The sequence below is a fragment of the Lutjanus erythropterus genome, chromosome 7 (assembly GCF_056507025.1).
Source record: "Lutjanus erythropterus isolate fLutEry1 chromosome 7, fLutEry1.hap2, whole genome shotgun sequence".
Taxonomy (NCBI): domain Eukaryota; kingdom Metazoa; phylum Chordata; class Actinopteri; order Lutjaniformes; family Lutjanidae; genus Lutjanus; species Lutjanus erythropterus.
Window position 1 is genome coordinate 4,595,141 of NC_139323.1, and position 25,489 is coordinate 4,620,629.

A 25,489-nucleotide genomic window follows, 5' to 3' on the forward strand; every position below is an offset into this window, starting at 1 on the left:
GTGGAGGCAGGCTGGGGGAGAAATTAGTGGAGAAGTCTTTAATTAAATTAAGACTTTAATTAAATGACAACATCTCTGCTGTGCTGTTATTTCTATTTGGATTAACAGAACATTTACTATGATTTTTAAATTTCCTTTTTTTCCTCCCAAACACTTGAGCATGTAACAGGGATGATTTTCAAACGGGACACTTCAGACTATTCTTATGACACAAAACAACAGACAAGTTAAAAATACAGCATCCTTATATCTTTATTTTGAATGTGTTCTTGTACACAGCCTACAGTGAATAAATGAATACTTTGGCTTGAGCATCTGACCTGCATCAAGTCTCTGAACACCTACAGTGAGGTGAGCACAGACCATACAGGCCAGAGTGTATAAAGCAACACAAACACACATACAGACTTCACAACACGGTTGATCTTGGTAGATAACGTGAGATGGACTGATAAAGCTCAGGTGTTTGACAGTGACACTGATGGTGACTGATGTGTGGGAGGCCTGAGATAGCAGCCTTCAGCGGGGCTGAGCGAGGTGACTGAGGGGAACGTTTTGGTGTTCTACTGAGACACAAATCATCATTAAGACGTGTTCGGCTGTAACAGATAAATGTCAGATCAGAGTGAGTTTTTGTCTGTAAAGCCAGTATCAGCATGACCCTGCCTGACACTTCATTCACATCAGTACAAAACCAATCATTCAGTGCACCTAAAATACATTTATACCAGCAAATTATCAATATGATTCAACTCAGAGCTGGACCCTGTTCTTCATCTGTGGATCAATTCATTAACATGCCAGTTTTGAGGGACCCTGTGGAGTTGTCTTATAGATGAATCCAGCAAAGAACAGGATTGTAACAAGCCGTCATTACGGCGGTGTCATCTCCCTACAGAATGAGTGCAAATGAATTTGAGCTGTCATATCAAGTTTACAATTTTCCACTTTTTATGCAACGTTACTTTTCAAAACGATGTCTAAGAAGTCTGAAAGAACCTGTGCAGTTTGGCTGCTCCAACAGTCACGTCAAACTTCAACTCTGGGGAAAAAAAAACAGGAATGCAAAATACACAAAGCTTTACTTGATGATGAAGAGCATCGCACAAAGCATTCACCGGATTCATCTATACATAACACGTTATTTTTAGATTCATTGTTACTCACCAAAACACAATGTGTTCATCTTTCACCTCTTAACAAACAACTTGAGCAAATTTCATTGTGCACACAATATTTGCCAGGCCAGTTTTTTTTTATTTTTTAAAGCAGGGTGTCTATTTGAACCTGGGCGAAAATAGTCACCCAACAGCTATTTAACTATTTGTACCTGCCCCTCCAGTTTAGCTATAAGAAGAAACGAAGTCTCTGTAGCAGGGAGGTCGTGTTGGATAAATTAAACACAGGACGTACTCCCAGGAGATTTAAGTCCCTATTTCTTTCTTTTTTTTTTCCAAATTATTACTGTCAGTTTTCAGTCACACTTTGGTTCGATTTAGGCGACTCAGGTACTCTTAGCAAAGTACTCTGCTATGTTTAGTAAGAGATCATGGTTTGTCTGTCTAAGGAAACCAGCGTGCTAACTGCATTTGTCATTTTAAATCCCCCATTATTGTCATAAAAAAACTGCTCCAAAAAGTCCACAGGGAGCCTTTAAATAATCTCATTCTTCCTTGACAGAACTCAGTAATGCCAGAATCAGACTACACAACATTATTGCCTTTCAGTGTGTCACTGTGTCACATCAGGTCATAAGAGTCAGACATTTTTCTGTGGAAGAATACATGTTGGAACCCAGCCAATCAGAGCTCACTGTGACCTACAAAGTTGATGGAGAGGGAGTTGCCAGGTACTGATGTCACTGTTCCACCTGACAATGTCGACATCCTCATTCTCTTCTCCATGATTACAGTCGTGTGTGGAAGACAAAAGAAATTCTGACACGCTAGTCTCAGCACCAGACGCTTGTGACACGCTACGACTGGATCAAACTAGCAGTTAAGCAGCAAACACCGCTCATTTTCATTCTCGACCTCCTCTGTCAGGTCTGGACATCCTCAGGCTGACATCACAGTCTTATCGCTGATTTACAGGTTGCTCTCGTTCATCTTGGATCAAGTTACCTTGAATAACAGTGAACTCTGTTTTTGTAAACAGTCATCTTTCAAGTGATTGGCTGAGCGCTGATCATATGACTGTATGTCTGACGTTACACTGTGGCTACAGACACAACAATGAAACCTGATAATTAGCGATCAATCTTACATCATTTACAGTGTGCACAGAAAATGTACTGATTACTTAATTTAAATGAAAGTGAAATGGATTGTTTCATTTTTAGCTTAATGTGCAACACTTCATACATTTTAGTGTTTATGTGACATGTCATAATTAAAGCTACTACAAGGAACTGTCATATTTCATTCATTTTGGAGCCACCTGTGAAGCCCACAAAAATATCACGTCAAAATTAAAATGATCTTCAAAACTCTTGCTTCTTTCTTACTGGTTAATTCACCACTCACTGAAACTTTCTGTGAAAATGTAAACACAGGATTGTTTCGTAAGATTTCAAGGAGAATCATATAGAGGAAGGAGAAGGAACTCCTTGTAGTAGCTTTAATATTTTCTTGTGTCTAGTGTAACAATCAGACACGTTTAATTAAATTACATTTAATTTGCTCATAGCATGTGTATATCCCAAAGTACATTTGGATCGGTTTCTTCATTTTCTTTTCACTGTAAAAACGAAAAAGTTGAGGAAACTGAAAATTTCAAAGCAATTTGCTGCAATAGATTTGAGTTTTGAGCCCAACTCAAATTCTTGAAAAAGTTTGACCAACTACTGATCTTTGAGAAAATTTAGTTTTCTTCTTTAACTGCACTTTAATCTTTGAGTTTTAGAAACCCCCAAACATTGTATTAAAATATATTGAGTAAATTCATTCAAGTAAAAGCAAATGATGGTTAAAATCTTAAGATTTTTTAAATTAAAATCGAAAAATATTTTTTATAAAAGAAAATTCAATTAATATCTTTGAGCACCAAAATAATGAAAAATCACATTCAAAGCTCACTGTGACCACTTATTAAATATATTTTGTTTTGAGTTTCTAAAACTCAAAGACTCAAGTTTTTCTAAAGAAGAAAAGTAAATCATCTCAACCAAAGATTACAGGTCGGCAAAACGTTTAAGTAGAAAACTTGAGAGTCAGAGTTGGGCTCAGAACTCTATTCTATTTCTATTGCAGTATGTTGCCTTGAATTTTGAGTTGTTTTAACCATTTTTTTTTTTTACAGACTATTTTATCATGTATAGACATTTCAGTCTTTACTGTGAAAATTAAATGATAACTCCACCAACAGATCTAAATGATATCTATAACTTACAGGTATTATCCTAAATGATTATTACTTGTTTTGACTTTAATGAAAGGAGTCATTTGTATCTGAAACTGACTTTCACCTTGAGTTCACCTTGAAAAGTCTGCAGGAGATGAACTTCATTCCAGGTTTGAAGGAGTGGAAAAAAAATCCAGACTTGGGGAAAAAAAACAAATCAGGCATCAAATCAAATAACCAGCATCCATGTGTGAAGAACAGGGCCCCGGTGTGATTGAACACACTGCAGTGTGATAAAAGTCATATATATCAAGTCATGCAAGCTATTTGTATCACATGTCAGACAGAAAGATAGATACAATTGTGATTTATAGGTGCTTGAAGTGTTGCACATACTCTCAGTTACTCATAACATAATACTGTGGAACAAGGCGCTGCTCGTCCTCTTGGAGCGGGCTGGACACATGATGCCCACCTTCACTGACAACACTGACCGATGACATAGGAAGAAAAACTGGATATTTCATATTCCTGTCTAATTTAGATTGTCTAATACAAAGCACACCGCTGTGAAAAACCCAGAGCCTGTATTGTTTCAGTTAAACATGTCTGTTTCCTGTATTACATTATTCCTGTACCTATACAACAGTGACTACATTCACATGCACACAATATTCCGGTTTTTGCTCTTTTTCTGAAAAAGACAACATTCCTTCTAAGCTGTTTATATGGCTAATGAAATGAATATTCCTCTAATATTTCTGTTTACATACAGCATATTCTGATTTGCATCAACATAAGTTTTCCACTGATGCAAACACAGCCTCCCTGTTTGATTGATTTAATCACCTTCTTGAAAACGTCAGCAAAATTTGCATGTATCCAAAAACCTGCTGATATCAAATGTTTAGTAGATGACGACCAGAAATGTGAGATTTTCTCTTGTGCATTTCTACCCAAGCCTTGCAAACTGTAAGCTAGTTGTTTTGTTTACAGCTGACTGTAAACCAGCAGGAGGCCATGTGTCACAAACTGCAATACAAACCCCAACTGAGATACATGTTCTGAATATGCTGTATACATGTCCAAAGAATGCTCCTAAACCCAGAATAACACCAGCGTATCCCACATGTCTTAATCAGAATATGCTCCATTCAGATTATGGTTTAATTCAGAATATCCAGCTGGAATATTCTGTTTACATTTCCTGCATCAAATTCAGAATATTGTCATAACTAGCGTGCATGTAAATGTAGCCCTTGATACTCAACAATCTGACCCTAGACACAGGTCACATATTAAAGAAATGAACATTTAAGACTCGGTGAGGTAACCCCTTCATGCCCACTGGATGTGGTCGCACCACATTCTGCTCATGTCTCCACTGGAATACAGCCGTTCTTCATCAGATACATTTCGATATTGTTTCAAGCTGTTTTGTCAACATTTTTTGTGTTTTACAGAAGATTTGAAACATGTTTGGAGCTCATTAATGATTGGTAGTACATTGTGGCTGATTATAATCACTGTACTAAAGCATGCTGTCTTATAATCTATTTTGTATGTGTATTTTCTCAACAGTAAATATTAGCAGAGTTTAATATTTCAACAGGTTCTCATTCCAGCTCTCAAATACAAATACTGATGCACAAAGTACCCTTTAGCAATCTGCATGAGATGCTGCCAGAGAGGCTTTTTAACACATGGTTACCTTGTGAGGCAGCTGGATTCACAAGATCACAGAAGAATCCATCTTGCCAGGCTTCAAGTTATCCATCCGTGTCCACACCAAAAGTGATACAGCCAATCAGTGTCCCAGGAGGGACTACTGGCAGCTACAGGCGAGGTTCTAGGTGTGATGCCAGCAAGAAGTGTCCATGGAAGAGACTCGTCTTGAACAAACAATGGCGGCTCCTGAAGAGTTTGGCGTAGATACTGTGATAGCATTGTAGCATTATGTTGAAAGCCTGTTGCATGTCATATGGCTGCTAACTGGTACCTTGTCTGTGTGAGTCACAGACAGTTGTGACAAAACATCTGTATTTGACAGCTTGAGGATGAGAACAGGCTGAGCATCTCTTCTCCTGCTTCACAAACTTAAAAGGAGAAGTGACAGAAACAAAGAAGAAAAAAATAGCTTTGCTATTTGTACATAAGTCAGCAAACCAATGAAAAGCATCATTAAATATTAGTTTAAAGGGACAGTTCACCCCAAAATCAAAAATACATATTTTTCCCCTGGTCTGTAGTGCTGTTCATCCATCTAGATTCTAGATAGTTTTGGTGTGAGTTGCAGAGTAGATGTCTGCCTTCTCTCCAATACAATGGGACTAAATAGCACTGAAAAAACACATTTGAATAATCAAAACCAGTGTCTCTCTCCAAAAATCATGACCTCGTCACTTAAGATTCTCCACACAGCTTGTTGTGAGCAGTTTCACGTAGGAACTACGTCAGGATGTCTACATGTATCAGAATATGAAATGCAAGACTTTTTAGTAAGTTTTAATGCCACTGTTGAATTAAATTTGTTTGCAGTGAAAGTAAATATCACATGTGAAAATAAAGACATGGCTTTCTGAGTAAATATATATATATATGTATATTATCAGATCAAAATTATAAGTCAGACAAAATGACAATAACTGTCTGAGTTTAAGATAAGGCTGCAAATGTTGTTCATTTCCCTTTACCAATTAATCAATTGATCATTAATAAATAAGATACACCCTCATTTTCAATTTTGTCTATTTTTGTTCTTCCACATTTTAAGTTCAAGTTTCCTTATCCAACAAATGGCTGTGCCAAACAAAACAATGTTAAATTAGGCACAATTACTACCATTTCTACACTCTTGATTAATGTAGTTTTAATCAGTCAAATTCTTAACCAAGATTAATCAATGAATGATTAATCCCTAACATCCCTTCTTAAACAGCATTTTGTCCAAACACATCTATTACCAAAAACTTAAAGAACTCACCTTGGAGTAAATTTTAGACCCACATAATAGCATTTGATAAATATTTAGGAGACACTCCCAAACATTTACTTATGCATGCCTTTTATTTATAAGTGTAAATTTAAAACATTTTAAAACATTTTAACCCTGTACTTTCTTTCTAGGAGATAGAAAGTAATACATTCTACTGCAGAAAGAAAGTAGTTCCTGCATCAAAGTGCTCACAACAAGGTCTGTGAATTATCTTGAGAAATGGGTCATGATTTGGGGGAAAATAAAGTGCTTTGAGCGCCACAAGCAGAAGTGTCATTTAGTCCCATTATATTAAAGAGAAGGCAGACATCTCTATGGCTGATATCTTCAAAACTCTGCAACTCAAACCAAACAAATCTAGACAGATAAATAGCACTACAGGCAAGGGGAAAAATATGTATTTATGATTTTGGGGGAAGCTGTCTCTTCAAGTTAATTGTCAATAAATACAGACACTTATATACATTGTCAAGCGAATTTCATGCTGCAGACACAAGCTGCTCCAGCTGCATGGGAAGCAAAATGCGACTCAGCCACATCCAGTGGACATCGGGGGGAGTCCTGAGGGATCATATGACTCCTCTGCGTCTGTCTAATCAGTGTGATGATCATGCCTGTGCTGAGGAAGCTCTTATTTGCTCGTGCTCCCCAGCTTCATACTGACTCCGACCCACTCTTTAACAACTTTGCTGATTGCCATGTTGCTCTGTCAGGAGGGTTTAACCCTCAGAGGTCACAGACTGGTGCAGGACGGCTGAGTTATGTGTCATGTAGTGTGAACCCTGTTTAACAGCAGATATAAATAAGTGACTATACGTTTGATTCGGATTACATTCACATGTGTGAGCAGAAGGACACTTGTAGAGGTATTCTTGGCACAGGCTCAATATTTAAACCTCTCCTCCTCTCTCCAGCCTGCAGCAGTTCAATAGGAGGGCAGCCTGGTGTAGGTGCTGGTTTGATCCCCAGCACTGCTGATGTAGCCCTGAGCCAGGATACCAGATCCATGGAAATATACACTAAACCTGCGATTAGGATGAGCTAAATACTGCGATACAATGCAGAGGCCAATATGCAACACCGTGGGCAGCATGTCCTGGTCACTGAGCCTCATATACTCACAGTCGCTGCACTGACCGCTGTGTGTGTGAGACAGCTGCTGCTGCTGCTGCTCTCTGCTGGGAATATGGCCGACAGAGCCTTGAGTTTCCCTCTGCAGGTGCTGGAGCAGGTGGAGGTGAGCGCAGAGCTGCATCCAGGAGCCTTGAAGCTAAGAGAAGCGGAGCATCAGCATCCTGCACCACAGATCCCACCGGTCCAGTCCTGGATGACTCCAGCCTTCACCAGCTTCACCAGGAACTCCTTCTCTTTAGATATATTGTGAGTCCACGACTGCAGGGGGGGCAGAGACACACGGGACAGGAGGGAGATTACTGGAGGTTTGGTGAAGACTAGGGGTGTCACAATTCTCCAAATCCACTATTTGATTTGACTTTTGATTTCAAAGGTCATGATTTGATTTATATATTATTTTTTCAGCAGCGACAGGTGTGTCATTGTTGACTATTGAGTTCTCACATGCAAAAAGCAACCAAACCCCAGGGAAGGTGGCTTTGTGGGTAACCTGAACTAGATCTGCTAGTTGATTATTAATGGACTATTAAATTAATCTGCAACTATTTTGATAATCAATTAATCATTTTGAGTCATAATTTCTCTGATTTCAGCTTCTTAAATGTGAAGATTTTCTGGTTTCTCCTCTCTGACAGTAAGTTGTGGACAAACAAAGAAATCTGAGGACGTCATCTTGAGCTTTGATCAGCATTTTTCAACATTATTTGACATTTCATGGACCAAACAACTAATCAATCAATTGAGAAATTAATCAAACGATTAATCAATGAAGAGAATAATCATTAGTTGCAGCCCTAAAAAATACTATATTAGGCTAAAAAATTCATCATATTTTATATTGAGGTGATCACAAAGTAATGGAAAGTAATTAAGTTACATTACTTTAATATTGTGATGCTTGGATTATGTTACTGACTACATTTTTAACAGTTATTTAGTAACTGGATCAGAATACATTTTTAAAGTAACCCTTCCAACCCTGCTCATTGGTGTAAGAAAGTCAATTTTTGGTTCACTTTTTAAAAATATTTTCAAAAACAAGTAATTTTACTTAACGTATTTTTTTATGCCAAGTATTGTATTCCACTGCAAAATGACCCGACTCAAACACATTCACAGTTTGGCCTGACCAACAGGTGCATGCTGGGACAAGCTAAAAAGCTCTTCATTGAGGTGTGTGAGGTTTTTCTGCAGTTTTGAATCATTCTCTGTCACAGTTGTGACTGCAGAGCCGCATTCAGCTCAACGTTCTTGGATACGGTTAGTGGAGCTCAGCAGGAGCAGGGAGGTTGAGTTGACTGGTTATAATTACACACTGAGAATGACTTGAGCAGAGAAGCTGAACATGGAGACTGTGAAGGACTTCAAGGCAGTCAAGACTTGTAGAAGGCCGTTAGAAGTAAGCGCAACATGGTTGCACTCACAACATGAAGAACCACTGCGCTGCTGAAGCTTTATTCTGCTAGAAACGCTATTTTTTTTGTAATCTGGACTTTGTGCTAACATTTACGAGAACTCGGAATAAAAAGGCTCATAAACATTGTGGCGCTGGCATCTTGATTGGATTCTTCCATCTACCCCGCCCACCTAAGATGAAGGGGATTGCATGTGTGTCTCAATAACCTGGGCTAAGAGTGATTTATCAGCAGGCTGGAGACTGAAGTGGAGTGAATGGCAACTTAGACACTTTACTATATGTAGTGTGCTTTGACCGCACTGCTCTCAAAAACCAGTACCCTGCAAACGTTCCTACACTTGAGATTTCATACACATCCCAGGCCACTACTTAGCATGCTGGGTAAATTCCTCCTAGATTCCTGAGAGGCATTTGAAATGAGAAAAAGGTCACAGTAAACTGTTCCAGTTCAGCGTAAACCTGGAAAGCTAACAGAAAGGATGTTTCTCGACAGGTCGGTCAGAATGATAACAAATTTGGCAGTTGTGAATATTGTGTGAGAGTATCATCTATCAAGAGTAAAATGGGCAGGAAACAGAGGGTCACACACGCTCATGGATGGAGGAGATGAATCACCAACCTAAACTATAAATCCACCACTCAGGTTTAGTGAGGTCAGACTTCTCAGATTTTCTACATAAACCCAGCGAAAAAGCAAATCAAAGTTTCTGTCCAATGAAGGCAAAGTTTTAAATTTCAGCAGTGACACTTATTTTTTACAGTCAAATTTGTATGTTAGGAAATATCAGCTATGATGATACTGCAGTTGTTGTGGAAGTTTAATTTGTTCATGAGAGGATACTATCTTATTAGCATCTTAGCATCTCAGGCGTTAACAGGAGACGAGCTGTGGTCTACTACTGACTGGAGAACATCAGACTGCATATCCCACAAACCAAACCATCGTTCCGCCCTTTTCAAAAAGTCTTCATACTGTTGGCTAACAACCATTAATGATTTAATCTGTCTGCCCCTTCACAAAAGACATTTGGGAGGACACACTGTGCTGTCTAAGTTCCCATGAAGTTCAAATCGATTCACTTCAGATATATGATGTCCCTGTAGTATTTCTGTGATTATTTGGCTGAAGATTTCTTGACCTAACTGTCATATGGCATAAGGTGAAGCCTCTCTTGCTGCAACCAACACAAATATTAAGCTTTGAGCAAATCAATGTGTGTCGACATCATAAACATACACATGAGCGTACGGCATTGTCTGGTGACTTGGAGCTTGTGCTAGCTGCTTAAGAGTTGGGAAAAATGATCCTGGTGGACATGAGAGACATATTAATACAAGGTGTAAATGTAATCAGGTCAAATCATATCTAGATACGAGACACATGGATTCACAAGATCACAAGATCATGTGAGAATCCATATCGCCAGGCTTCAAGTTATCTGTTTGTGTCTGCACCAAAAGTGGTGCAGTGCTTTAGGAGGGACTACTGGTGGATATGGCCGTGGTTTTAGGTGTGACCACAGTGAAAAGTGACTCAAACAAGCAAAGAAGTTAGCGTAGATATTACAATAGTCATATCAGACCTAGAAAGTATGTTTTCATTGAAAGAAGAGCAAAGAACAGCATTGAAGGCATTTCTAAGCAAGAGTTTGGTCGCCTGCCCTTTTCCGAAAAGCTTCTAAGGAAGACTTCTGTGTAACAAACTATCTGCCGCAAGGTGGGATGGGGGTATGACAGTACTGACATGTCAGTGTGCTGTACCAGAGCAGGTCTTTAGTTACCTCTCTGATGGCCGACATCCTGATCTTCTCATAGTAGTGCAGAGGAGCATGGGGGGTGCTCATGTTGTAGCCAAATCCGGCCACAGCTACTTCATCACAGTTATGAAGGGCCATCGTTATGGCAACTGTCCCCAGGGTTGGGATATTCTGAAAAACAGAGTTTGTATGAAACAGGTTACTGAGCCATGACCTGTAGCTTATTTGCACTGTCTGGTTATTATGTGAATATGTTGTGAAATCTGAAGTATGCTTCTATTTATAACAGCCTAATGGTAACACTGTTTGTTTTCACGCTGTTTTCAGGCTCCGGACAGGACTGCAGACTGCCTGCAGCATCTGCTGTGTGTTCACAGAGGCCTTCATAATGCAAACAGACACACAGTGCATGCAGCCACCACAGCTCCTGACCATTAACTCGCACGACGTGTGAAACAGCTCGCTGTTCCCGCTACTGCTCTATAGAAACTGACTGGTGGGAAAACAACAGGTCTCTCACCCCTCTGCCCATCTGTCCATTGTTGTGAGGTAAGCCAATCAGCTTGAAGGAGGCCTCCTGGATGAAGTAGGGGTTTAGGATGCGCATGTCGCTGGGCTCCCTTGGAACGTACTTGGCCACCGACTTCCAGAACCCATCAGTGCTGCGCTGAGAGACAAAGAGTGAGAAATTACACAGTGTGGTCAGTGTGACCCATACTGAACAAACTGTTCGCACAATCAACAAATAATACATTTTACAGAGCACTGACACTGTTTCTCAATGTTAGCATTTCTGTACTGACATTTACTGTTAGTTAGTAGAGAAATGGGTATGTTGCTTAAAATGAGGTGATGTCCAGGCACTTTGTTGGCACATTTCTATCTTGAGGTGGGAGACAGGGATTGTGCCATTGACAAAAAAAGGCCTACAGTTTAGGACAAAGTATTTTACTGCTACTTAAGGGGCACATTATTCAGATAGTAAGCTGCATCTACATAGGCGGGTTCACAATGCACCGACACTCTGCTTGCGACGTGCAACAGCACTCCTCCTCCTCAGTTAAATATCAGCACATTTGCTCAAATGCAGTCAAATGGAGTCGTTGAGGGGACAGTGAAATTGTGCTGCAGATCTTTGCCAGCATGTCATTCCACAAGTAGTAGAATTGCATTGATTCCAATTTTCTTGGCCACTTCCGATTTCCGATTTTTGAAGGGTCAGACCTGCTGATTCCGATTTTGGCCAATTCTGATTTTCAGTCTTTCTAAGAAATATAATTTATAATTTAAAATTTGCAACTTTTCTTGTAAAACTAAATTGGATGTTCATAATAAAACACTGACTATTAAATAACTTAAATATTTTCTCCAAAAGTGGTCCAGGTTACAGCCAGGCCTTATTATATGATTATATTAATATTATGTACCAGAGGGAATGTGATCGTGCGAGATTTCGTGGGACGTGATTTCACATGATCTCGTGTAGAAGCAGACGTAAACAAACTGGAGAATGACGCGGTGCAACAGTTTGCTGTAGTAAAACTTTGCAATGACAAAAACAGACGCAGAAGTTAGTCAAATCTGGATGAGAAAATGTTTGAGGAGACACATCAACACAGGTTGTTTATTCTTCAGCCAGAACAGGAGGTGAGATTTTAACTGTCCCTCTGTGAACAGCAGTCTGCTGCTGGCTAACATTAGCATGAAGGGCTACAAAGTTTACGGCTGTTTGGCGAGACTGTCAGCTGTTCTGTCTCGTTGTAGTCTGTCTGTCTTGTCTTTAACCTGTTCTTGGAATCTATTGCTAACACCGACTTCATGCATGCGATCAGCGCTGTTGTGGGTGTGACATTATGGTCAGTGTGTGTTGAGTGCATGATGTGACCATCGTGCAGAGCATCTGTGTCAGGCTGGTTGATTGGTGCATCCCTAACTAGTAGTGTAGTACCAAAATAAATAACTCTTTGACAGCAACGTAAAGGGGTTTAAAAAATTCTAAATTTAGCGTACTTAAACCAATACTGAGTTTTTTAGGTGGGGATTTACTTCTATGGCTAAAATGCTTTTTTCTGCAACCCCATCTGTAACAGTACAATGCTGAACTCCCCAGGTGGGACTCCTCTCTCCATCTACTAACTGGGACTGTGCTGCGTTATCTACTGACCATCACTACTCCAAAAAATCAGAACTATGACTTTAAGAGAGAAACTTTCACACTGATAATTTCTCAAAGAAACAAAAACCAACATAATCACTGACTGATGTAGTAATAGCATAGTAGGAGTAATCTGAAATATTAATGCTGGATAACTGCCATTAATACTGACACTGTAAATAGTGATCACTCTATCAGCTGGTGGGATGTGATGTAAGGCGGACAGCAGTGGAAAATATGATGGCGCTTGAGCAGCCCAGTGAAAGCAATACCCTGAGCTGAGGCCTGGGGGTAGAGGTCAACACCATTTAAACACTGATGAAAAACAAGCGGAGCAAACAAAGCCAGTCAGAGGAGGAAGACCCTGTATCACTATACCTAGGGCCATTACACTAATTACCAGCAGCCTGCCCAGCAGTCCTGATGGCTCTTTATGAACAGTTACTGGGATACCTGCCCCTGAGTTTGCTCAGGTATGTTGGAGTGGGGATCAGGGAGAAACCAAACAGCAGTGATATGAGCTATTAGCTTACTAGCATAGCACTGTTACCCTGTTAGACTGTAAGCTCCTCGCTGACGGATCAGATGGTAATCCTGTCTGACTGAGACCATTTTGCTCCTCTATCCGAGCTGGAAACCCAACACCTCTGCTTTGCTGGCAGCACTTGGAGGACACAACAGTCTGTGGAAAGCCCATCTGTACACAGCAGACGGCATCAAATGACAAGCAATTCTCACATCCCTTTAATAACAGTATCAGTGAATATGTTAATGTACATTTACTCCAGATAAATCTACATCAAGCAACATTAGTACCAGTCTAGTCTGTGTTGCAAAATAGAGCTGTAACAGCATCCGACTCTATTCATTTTACACTGCAGGAACTTTAAGTGTAACCTGGGACTTCCTATAACCTGAACCTTTGGAGGCTTCAGTATGAAGTTGTTCCCTGCCTGTGTTTACACTGCACTTTACAGACAAGGACATTTAGGATATATGTTATTAACAAGACTGACAGTCTGTAGTCACAGTAGTTTTCATGTAAGCTCACAGTGGTTCTTTGGGTAAGTGAAAACTCATCTAAATCTGTCCAACTGTATGAGCACCATGGCTATTTGGACAAAAACTTTAATTAAAATCCATCAAATAGTCACCAAGACATTTGACTAAAAACTCAAAATGTCAACCTTAGGGTTGTAGTAGCATATCTTTCACCATGGCACTCTCCCTAAACATTTTCCTTGGAGACAGTGCCCTCCTTGTGCTACTTATCTTAAGGGCATTTTTAACTGGCTGATTTAGCCTGAAGTACATTTGATAGTGAGCGGCACACAAGAAGTCAGCTGTTAGGGGATATCTGTTTGATACCTGTTTTTATAAAATAGCTGACTAAGCCACACAAACCTAACAGAAGCAGATATTCTCCATGCAAATAGATAAGAAGAAGCGCTGAGAGATAAAGAAAACAATACACGATTATGTTCGAGTGTGATCCAAAATGTTTAAGGGAGGAAGAGACTCTTTAGAGCCTCCAAATACTATTTAACAAGGTGCATTGGCCATTGTTCTTCAGTCTAATCCCAGGATTGGCTCAAGCTTGTTGATTTTTGTTGAATCAGAGATCAGTAAACTTTGGCAGAACTTTTTTCTCCTCCAGTGATACTTGTTGGTTTGGAGTTTGAAATATTTTTGATGTTTGATTTTTCCAGCAAGTTTAATAAGGTGTTGTGGCTTTAAGTCCAGACCACACTGGCCTATTTTCTGAGACTTTTTGTCACGACATGGTGACTGTAAGAAAAAAAAAAAAAATATATATAATTTTTTTCAGCAGCTGTTGAACTGAATCACTTCAGGCTGGACTTACCAATATTGCCACTCTTGGAGCTGTGCCACTAGCATGACTAAAAGCAGGGAGAGTAATGGGAAGGACAACTTATAGAACATACTACTATGTAATTTGTATGTTCATTAACTATACTGTCAAATATACAGTTAAATATTTCTACATCTACTGGATAGACTGACTAAAATGTGTTGAGACATTCATGGTTCCCAGACAGTATCCTCACAGCTTTCATGATCACCTATTAACATAAATAAAATATGGATGCCACGGCTCCACCTCTTCCCACTGTTTAAAACTTAAGCCAAAGAACCTCGGATCTTGCACTGGTGGCATCATTTGGAGCCAAAGTCTGCATAGCAGTGATCGGGTTTGGAACCACGGTATCAAGGTCCCGCCCACACAAGCCAGAAGACTCAATAGCAAGCAGAGCTCAGCTGTCAATCACGGCAAATAACTATTTAAAATCAAACTGATCTTTAACAATGCACATCAGGTTCTACCTAAAATGACAGAAACAGTCTTTGGGAAATATTTACTTGACGTGTACTTTGATGTACTGCAGTTCACCACCAGGAGGCAATAAAGATGCTATGGTTTCACTTTTAGCAAGCTCTCATGTCCATTTCTATTTACTATATAGTGTTGGTGATCACCTCTTTCCACTAGCGCCAACACGAGGATGAGCTTTTCTGGTTCACAGTAAAATAACGATAACGATAAATCGTAATTACTTTTCGTTTTGCACCATCATCAGGTCATTTGTCGGTTTGATCAAATACCTGCAAAACTAATCACATTCCCATCAGCCTCATCTTAGCGTACTTGGTGTTTAATGATAATTAACAAATGTTAGCATACAAACATGCTGTATGTCAGAATTTAGCTCAGTACATTTGATGTTATTTTATCATTTAAAAGTATGTGTTGAAGAAAGTAAGTATAGATTAAAACTGACAAGAATCTGTGTGTGTGATTCAGTTTGCAGGTTTCTTCTCTACTAATACAGAATCACAGTCATGGTGTGATGCATCCTGGAGTCCTTACAGCAAAATACCAACTCAGTATCTGCTTTGCCACTTTACCCACCTTGGTGCCAGCAGTCTTTGTCCGGCCAGCACTTGCCCATTCGTAACTAGTGAGTGTGTGTATGTGTGTATAAATTCATTAACTGGTGTGTTGTCTGTACTCCTTTGCTGCAGGGGTGGGAATTTGATCTCTTTTAGTGAAGTGCTGTTGTAAATGAAGCCAGTACCATCAGCTTCAAAGTCCTTTAAAACCATTAGTGTTTATTCAACCTAACTTCGTGGCGGTGTCAAATGTCATCCTTGTACTGCCTTCACACTGCTAACAAATACAGACTGTACCTAAGCTATTTTCCACTGATGAGTGTCCACAGGCAATTACAGAGGAGACGTCTACGTTAAGAGTGATATTCTAGTTGAAATGTTGTCTGATTCTGTTTCTATCAATCTTGACTGATAGAAACACTGGAAGCTTCCTCCTGGCAGCTTCCCTTTCCCTTATTCAAGGTGTTGGACTGCGTTGTGCTACACGCAAAAAGTAACAGAAGTAATTGTGTGAAGAATGAAAAAAGGAAAGCTTCAAACCCTGCCTGCTTTCAGGAAATCATTAAAAGCATATTGGATTATACTGACACAAGGTCTACTGTACAAATACCAGAGGTGAGAGGAAGTCACACATGTGCAAGTCTGTGCAGTCTCAAGTCTTAACCTTCAAGTCTCAAGCAAGTTCCAAGTTACTGTGGTGAGAATAAAGCAAGTCGAGTCCCTGCTTTAAGTCAAACAAGTTAAAAGTCAAGTCATAAGACATTCTGATGATCCCCCCCCCCCCCAGTTTCTACACTTAAATAAGTTAAATGACGGTAGAGGTGCAACGATTAAATGACTATTGATTGATTATTAAATTAATTGGCAACTATTTTGATAAGTGATTCATCTGCGCAAGTAATCTGAAGACATGACAGGAAAAGGCCTGTGGAGGTCTCAGCCTCAGTACATGGGACAAATGCTCTATTAACTGAGCTACCAAGCCAACAATTTCTTTAAGAAAATATTTTCTGGTTTCTTTACTCCTTTTTAACAGTAAACTGAATGCATTTGGGTTGTGGGCAAAACAAGACAGTTGAGGACATCATCTTTGAATTTGGGAAACAGTGATTAACATTTTTCACCATTTTCTGACATTTTATGGACCAAATAACTTGAGAAAACAATCAACAATGAAAAGACTCATTTGTTTCAGCCCTAAAAGACAGTGTTGCAGTCTCTTTGCACCTTATAAATCTTCCTGTGTGTTTGATATTTTGTGGCTATGAATCACATTTTTTTTTTACAATTTTGGCCCCTCTGTGATAGCTGCCTTGTGCTTTGGACTCTCAAGGTCTTTCTACAAAACGCAAATATTTGTTTCACAAAAGCCAAGTGTTTGAGTCATCTGTTTCAAGTCTAACTCAAGTCTCAAGTCAGGAACACCAAGCCAAAGTCAAGTCTCAGGTCAGTCATGTGACTCAAGTCTCCCACCTCTGATAAATACAAAATCAAAACTACCACTGTTAAATCTGCACTTGAGCCTGTGTGTTTACTGTTAAACTTGCAAATTCCTTCATATGCATAAAGACAGCAGTTTGAGAAGATGTTCTTTGTTGTCCAGTTTATGCACAGCAATGAAAATGGTTCAAGTATATATGTTTTTACGAGCACATTTAAATGCCTGTGTAAAATAAAAAATAGACTTCCAAGCGTAAAACGCACCTCAAGTCATTGAAATAACAATGTGATGGGAGCCGGTGTGGATGGCAGCAATTGCTAAAAAAACTTCCACTGCAGACAAGCCACAAACCTGTTAACAACAAAGGGATGCAGCGATACAGCTGCTACAGCGTGCAGCCTGTCTATGCTTCCACCTGTCAGTGGAGGTGAAATGCGATCCAGGGTTGGGACCACCCTGGTGACAGCGCTTCCTGCTGTGCCTCCGGTGCTGCAGCGTGAATGTTGTGCTGCTTTCTGATGTGCATCAGAGCTGAAGTCTCCCCACTTACACCCTCTGTCTGAGGGTTGGATAGGCACACACACTAGAATTCAGGGGATTCTCAGTTCTAAGAAAGCTGACAAAGGGTTAAAAAAATGTTTACACCACTTCTGCAAACGTGCATTGATCAAAATCAAGCAACGGAATAAAAATATCTAAGGTATTCTTGGAGTAGATCTATAAAGATAGTTTAAAAATATGTTGGCATGAATGTATTTATCTTTTCTCCCTTCCCCTCAGGGTCAATAGGTGGAGAGTTAAGCTATTACAACAAGATGTCCTGCAGTTTGGTATCATTCAAGTGGTTATAAATAGTGCCATGATTGATAAATTATCTTTAACAGTTATATTTGCCTATCAAAGAAGCTTGTAAGAACCCAGAGGTGGGACCAACTCATTTCTCTTACTTTTTTCCGGTGAAATGCTCATATGAACATGCCACATCAGATTCAGCTAATGCTCGTAACTTCAGATAACTGTGTAAATAATCAACCCATGCATTATTTTAGTGCACGTGCATGAGATTTGCAGAATTAATACCCAGTAATACCATATAAGGCTACGCTTCCTGCCCCATGTCAGGAAGTGCTCATTCATGAAAATTGCATCAAAGAGTAAAAAGAAGAACTTTACGAGTTTGAAGACTGACATCCTGCTTTCAGAGATCCATAAAGTCAAGTCTATAATTTTAACAGCATCAGCAGTGAAATTAAGGGACCTGCTAAAGCTGAGGAATGGAATAAACGAGTGCTGTTAATGTTATGTTACCTGAGGGTTGGACTGTCACTAAAATAAAGAAAAAAAGTCTCCATATGAAAATGGCGTCAATGAAAAAAGAAAACGCAACAGCAAAGTGATCTATGGCTGCAAGGAGAGGAGGGGATCACTGCAGTCAAACAGGATAGTTTTGACACAATCATTAAGTGTAGTTTATTTTTCAAACTAAAAATGTCTTCTAACTAATGAAAGATACAGTCAATAGTGTGTTTGGATATCAGTAGGCTGACTCTGGAATGACTCTTTGACAGGTCTTGACTGGTGGACAACAACAAGTTCTTTTAAATCACTTGTACACACCACTTAAGAATAAATCTGTGCGTACAAGTGGTCATGCACGAGGCCCATTGTTTTGCACGTCACAAGTAACTCTCAAGTCTTCCAACTCAAGTCCAAAGTCAAGTTCCAAATTCTAAACTTTGAGTTTCAAGTTCCAAACAACTCATTTCCAGCCTCACTGACTCTTAGCTGTTAAGCTTCTGCTAAGCATTAGCTTGCTAATTATATTAATATTAGCCTTAACTTAGTGTTCTTTCTGCGACTTCAAATGTCAAACGAAGTTGAACCGTGTTAGCTCACACTTGAAATACTGCAATTCGCTTTTTGTTGATCATCTCATCATTTTTGCACTCAAACAACATTTTATGAGGTATAATTTTTTCCAACTGGTGCTCGCTCTTCATGGTTTTCTCCTGCAACTTGACTGGGTGCTGCTGAATTGTTTCAAACAAAGATCTATGGGAATTAAGTATAGCTGAGAATGAATAGCGTTATAATGTTAGTTGGTTCAGGAAATTAGGAAAATAAATTGACTCTTGGATTCACAAAGTAAATCACAGACATTGTAATCTTTGGGTCTGGGGAGGGGCAACAAATGTATTCTTTTAAATACATGTGTTTTCAGTCAATTAATCTGAAGAAGGCCATTCAGAACCTCACTGCATTTACACTCAGTTGCCAGTTCATTAAATCCACCCTGCTAAAAACTAATGCGGTCCAATGCAACAACCTAGCAATAACTCCTGCTTTCATTATGAATGTTATTTTTTATTAAAATTTGGAGAGGTGGTGATTCAACTTTATGTTCATTTTTCCAGGCTGCAGTTGGTTTTATACTGCACTATATTTCCTCTACCATCATTGATAAGACAATGAGGGGTGGACAAATAAATATTATTTTAGGAGATCTGCCAGGGTTTTATCACATCTACTTAAAGCTGAGATTTCTAGTTTAATTCACTAGTAATGAAAACTTTACCACACACCTGCTAAGGCAAGAACCACATTTTTCCCACATACGATTCTACAAGTAGAAATTGCACCAGATGAGTGTCAGGATGTTTATAAAAAAGGTACAAACTCTGCTAATACTTGACATAAATTGGTACAATATAGTTGGTTAATGCGCACTGATATCACTCCATTTAAACTACATACATTTGATAGCAATAATCTAGATACATGCCTCAAGTTTAACTGGGAACAGGGAACATTGGTCCACTGTCTTTGGGAATACTTTAACATAGTTACCCCTTGACAAAAAAGTTAACAATCCCTCCTTTACATGTGCCTATCACAAGCAAGACGTTGGACTGCCTTTTCTTGGAAAATCACTACCAGACCTCTAACAGGTTGCTGGTTGAGAGAAATTTTCTGCTGTCTTTCAATGGAAAAATAACCTATATTCTTAGGGGAAAAAATGTCCTTTTTAAATAAATCTGGGGACGGACTGTTAGAAGCTTATTGACATGCTGCTTCATAAAGAAACACTTTTTCCTTTTTTTTGTTTTTTGTATTAATTGTTATTGATCTTCTTTTTCTACTTTCATATTTCTTCCATAAACGTCTTGTGTAACCCATTACTTCTAGACTTTACTATAGCTGATTCCATTTTGGATCAGAAGTCAGCAACAAGTCTCAAACCCTTTTATCTCTCGTCATTCTTTCTTATTAGCAGGAGGCAATGTCCAGGAAGCACTTTCTCCCTTTTAGTTGAAACTGCCTGTTACTTTTCTATTAGTTGTAAGTAGTGTCAAAGCTGGTGCAAATCTGTGTCCATCCAGGGAGAAGACTGTTTGTGAGGCAGGAGAAGCACTACACGCTTTTTGCTTGTAAGAGGACTGTGTGTTTTTGAAGTTCAACAGGACCAATAGAGTGACGAGATGAGTGTTCAACACAGAAGCACAGCAGCCATTACTTGCTTTTATCCTCCTAGTTAGATCTATTTGGAGTTCTATGAGCATTTGGCCCCGTCTGCTCTGCTGTCAGGGAGTACAAAGCAGGTATGTTGTGACTCCGGCCGCTGGAATGTGTTACATTCCCATTCAAGCATGCACGACCATAAAGTCTGGACCCACAACTAGTTGTTGGAACAGACACAGGCAGATGTGACAGCAGAGGAGGCAGCCTTGGTATGCTGGGTTGATGTTGAGGGGTAATAATAACTACCTAAAGGCCTAAACAAAGGGACAATATTGATGTGCAGCCAGGTGCATAATTATTATTTTCATACACGCACCAGTAACCCTCCCTCTCTACTAAAATCCCAGGTATGAGTATCTAGAATGAGCAGCATCACTGTGATCAACAGACACCTCCACATACAGAATATCATCTCTGTGGGGTGTGTATGTCAGCCATATGAGAGTGAAGAGGGCTGTCCCTAAAAGTGTATCTGTGTGTGGAACTGTGTGGAACTTTTTACATCACAGATATTGAACAAGAGCATTAAAGTCGTACAGGGAAAACATTTAGGCAGACTAATTCAGGCTGTTGTAGCGGTTTAGTGTATTTGGGTGCAGGCACTGAATAATATAGTCCTTGTAATGGTGCAGTGAAAATATTGAGTATTTAAAACAAAATGTATAGATAAGAAATACTCTTTTACCTTTACTCTTACTTTGTGAGGCCACAAGAATCCATCTTGCCAGGCTTCAAGTTAACCGTTTGTGTCTGTACAAAAAGTGGTGCAGCCAATCAGCAACCAAGAAGGAACTATTGGTAGGTATGAGTGTGGAGGATTCCCGCATGATTCTGCGAAACCAGCTGCCTCGCAAGGTAACTCTCCTACTACATCATGAGGTTCCTTGGTTGAAGTTAGCCAGTGTTAGACGTGATAGACAGATGGTTCATCCAATCACCTGCTAGGGCTGTGCGATTGCCTCTAAATTTCAAATTGTAGATTGTCATTGCTCTAGATTGCCAATACACGATTAAAGTGGCAAAGGGGCAGGGGCGGCACGTGTCCTTGGCACGTGTCTTATGTTGATCGCTACCAGTCAGCAACACTGCCAACACTGACACTGCTGTGGCTTTGGTGGCAAAGAAAAATGCCACATCTCCAATTTGGGAGTTTTTTGGGTTTATCCCAGATGCCAGAGGTGAGCCGACGGACACAACAAAGCCTATCTGCAAAATATGCAACAAATGTGTGTCCGTGAAAAATGTTCAGACAACCAATTTATTTGCGCACCTTCGTCTTCATCATCCTGCTGAAGCCACAAAACTCCCGATCCCCCAAGCTAGCACTTCAAGCACTGCACGTTTATACTTTTTGTTATAATGACGTTATTTTTAATGTTTTGCATCACATGCAAGAGTGAGCGACACCGCTGCGCTGACAAGCCAGAGACGTGTTGCTCCTCCTCACTTCAAGTCGCTGTCATTAACTTTTAACCTGCAAAGGCGGCAGTGCTGCAACACTGTAGGAATTTATGAAAGCCCTTGTGTGAACATTTCAGTAGTTACACATTAAAACAATATTTATTTGCAATTAGCCTACTCTGTTGAACGACCCCGAAGCATGAGCAAACGGGCAGTGTCAGTTCGAATCAAAGACATGCGCCCTGTCACTGTCACAGGGCTGGCTGACAGTGTACCCTGCGCTGAGAGGAGAGGAGAGGAGAGGAGAGGAGAGGAGAGGAGAGGAGAGGAGAGAAGAGAGAATGTGGACTGTAGGTCTGTTGTAAACGGGGCTTCTCTAACAGTCATGTATCTCCTCCAGAAACATCTCTTAATGCAGAGTAGAGCGCCGTTTTTTTTTTTTTAAATCGCCTTGACAAACCGCAAATCGCTTGGCAACCTTCCAATCGCCAATATATGATTTAATTGGTGATCGTCCCAGCCCTATCACCTGCCAAGTGTGTTTTGAAAGTGCCTGCCCTTTTTCCAAAAGGATGACTTCCCAGATAGTTTTGAGTAACAAACCATCCAGTGTGTCAGATTACCACCTACCTTCCACTAAAAACTGGCAGCTTAGAACAGACTGAAAAGGAAAAGTCTGATTTGGTTACAGTCCTAACATTGGCACTCTTTACACTCTGTCCTGGGTGATCTGATCTGAAGTGGACAGATCTGAGTATGTCCGTTCACACCTGACATTAGAATATGCCTCCACGTTTCTCAAGTGACCACATCACAGCCACTTATTGATATGCCCAGTAGAAAATACCAAGTCAGCCATGATGGATGTCATGTGTCCTCACAACAAGAAGCAGAATGTAATGATGAGACAGGAAACGTAACTGCTGTTCACAGTATCCTACTGGATAATTATAGTTTTAATTAAATACACATCATGTGTTTTTGTCTCTCTTTTCTGTTTGTGTCTGTCTAAATTTATATGTTATCACATCCATTCTGTCAATGTACAGACTCAAATACTGCACAATATCTAAACACAAACTCCAAGATCATGTCTAAAGCCACAAACTCAGTTGGGCTGTTCTTTAAACTGCATTTGAATTTTATTTGCTTTACAGCAGAATCACTTTTTCTCTTTACTGTAGACCAGTGATGTTATTATAGAACCAGTTTATAATACATTTGTATCTAGCTGCACCGCTAAATGCTATCAAAAGGACTGTAATTTAGCTAGTGAGCTTAATGCTAAATAACACATGCAGAATGAACACACTAACAGCAGACTGACAAAAGCTGTTGCAAACTTTGATGCAACAAAAAAAAAAAAAAAAAAAAAAAAAAAAAAATCCATTATTTACAGCGTCCACGAAACAGAACTTGTAGTCACACAACACTTGTACACTCAAAAACTGTTCACCCTTTCTGTTCATGTAATCTGTGGATTTAGATTGGAGTTGTTTTACGTCCATGTGCAGTCAATGCCACGTGTTAGGGAAAAGTTGCCAACAAGATCCTGTCTACTAAAGCTGTCTACTAAACCTAAAACCTTGGACTCCCTGTCCCCTATCTTCACCTCAGCAAGTTTTTAAAAAGTTCTGTTTGTGGAGAACACCATGTGTGTGTGGAGACAGGCCCAAATGCATAAAAAAACTATGTTTGAAAAAATACCCATGTAGATGTGGACAGGGCCTAAGTACACGTCTGCTTCCACTTCAATGTGGCCCAGGACACAAACCTGAAAGAATGTGGGATCCAAATGCGTCCATAATGTGTTTTGAGTGCATTCACACCTGCACTTAAAAGCTGTTCACTTGTGATCAGATCACCAAGACACATGTTAATGCCAGGTGCAAACAGGGCCTCTGAGTATACTTGACTTATTGTGCTCTTGTCCTGTGCTACATTGTATGGATGGCGATGAGGAAGAGTTGCTCTTCATGGCACGCAATGTTCAAATCAAGACGCTGGTCTCTGGTGTTGTTTCTTTTGCTGATGCATTTCAGCAGAGTGGAAGAGGAACTGTGGAGCACACATCACCACTACAGCTCTGCCACAGAGAATGAAGCCGTGTCCTTGAGTTAAAGATACCAGTGGTAACAGTACCTGCACTGTGCTATGCAGACCTTCAAGAATAGAGCATGCACACACACACTCACACTAATTAACACCCCAAGACAAATGCAAGACCGTTGATGGTGGAGTGAAAGAGGAATGCTGTTGGTGATGTGGGGTGGAACTGTGAAACAGAGGAAAGGTCACAGTTGTTTTTTACCTCTGACATGTTTTTGTTTGTTTGTCTGTCAGAAGAACTACGAAAAAACTAGTGGCAGGATTTTCATGACACTTGGTGGAAGGATGTTGGGGTTGTCATGGTGATGGAACTTCCCTTGTGGTTATTTAGGCTGACTCAACAGAGCGCTATTTTGTTCCTGCAAATTACTTCATTCACGACTGTGTTATTTTTGTGAATGGAAATTTTGACAATAAATATTCACTGACGTCCTTTTATTTTATGACTAAAGTGTGAACAAAACATCTGTTCAATATGCTGTGACAAGTAAAGACAAGATGAAATAGTTGTCTCTGTTCAGGTGGACAACCTAAACAGATCACAAATAAAACTTGTGACGCTGAGTGAGTGAATGACCCCCGGTGGTGACAGAAACAGTCTTTTGCTGTCTTACCAGCCTCTGGTTGAAGACCATGTGTCGGAGCCACTTGAAGTCCAGAGCTTTAAAGGCAGAGAGGACAAACAGGGACTGGGCCTCATAGCGCTCCGTCTTCTGGATGGCACCCTCCGGATAGGTGATCCTCATGGTGGTCTTGGAGCCGACGTCTTTCTCGAAGCCTTTCACCGGAGCCTCGTTTAACCTGCAGCACACAGCTGCACAATCAATCACAAAACGCACTGTCGGAATAATCTGAACAAGTTCAAGTTTTCATTTGAACCGGCAACTGTGCAACATTTGTCAAACTGCAAAATATAAAAGCTTAAATGATGGATTAGATCAGATCACATTACATGGATGTCAGAGTCCTAATGCTATTTTATAATATGACAGTTGTCTTAGATGATATAAGTTCTTTATATTGTATTTAGTGTTGGAACAATGTCTTCATGGTGCCATCTTGGACAGTTCGCCCTTAGAAAAAAATATTTTAATCTTGCTTCAATGTCAAATCAGTAAAGAAACAGATGGTTTTATGATAAATGCTCATGATGCTTGTTCAACAGACAGCATATGTCCATTTTAATCTTCATTCACTGATTTGTTCTTATTTGTAAGAGCAGTGAAATTGATGGACTGGCAGTGGTGATGCTTATAGGACATGTAGAACATGTAATGGGAGGATAATGATCCGAAAATGAAAAAGC

The 25,489-nt window shown here is 39.8% G+C and overlaps 1 protein-coding gene and 1 long non-coding RNA gene across 3 annotated transcripts in view; both read right to left on the reverse strand.

The window, feature by feature from the left end:
- Positions 1–234: 234 nt before the first annotated feature.
- LOC146323463 (uncharacterized) lies at positions 235–5,678 on the reverse strand. The gene is made up of 2 exons (XR_014771200.1): positions 3,467–5,678; positions 235–1,042 (listed from the first exon to the last, which is right to left on the reverse strand). It is a non-coding gene; the product is annotated as an uncharacterized LOC146323463 (long non-coding RNA).
- Positions 5,679–6,389: 711 nt separating this feature from the next.
- Positions 6,390–25,489, reverse strand: part of st3gal3a (ST3 beta-galactoside alpha-2,3-sialyltransferase 3a) — a 53,533-nt gene continuing 34,433 nt past the window's right edge. For both annotated transcript variants that reach the window (XM_084722439.1, XM_084722440.1), the window contains exons 8-11: positions 24,798–24,984; positions 11,166–11,312; positions 10,670–10,816; positions 6,390–7,729 (exon numbers count right to left, since the gene is read on the reverse strand). In XM_084722439.1, the coding sequence (XP_084578565.1) occupies positions 7,625–7,729; positions 10,670–10,816; positions 11,166–11,312; positions 24,798–24,984 (586 nt within the window). In that variant the 3' untranslated portion in view covers positions 6,390–7,624. The remainder of the gene's footprint in view (positions 7,730–10,669; positions 10,817–11,165; positions 11,313–24,797; positions 24,985–25,489) is intronic.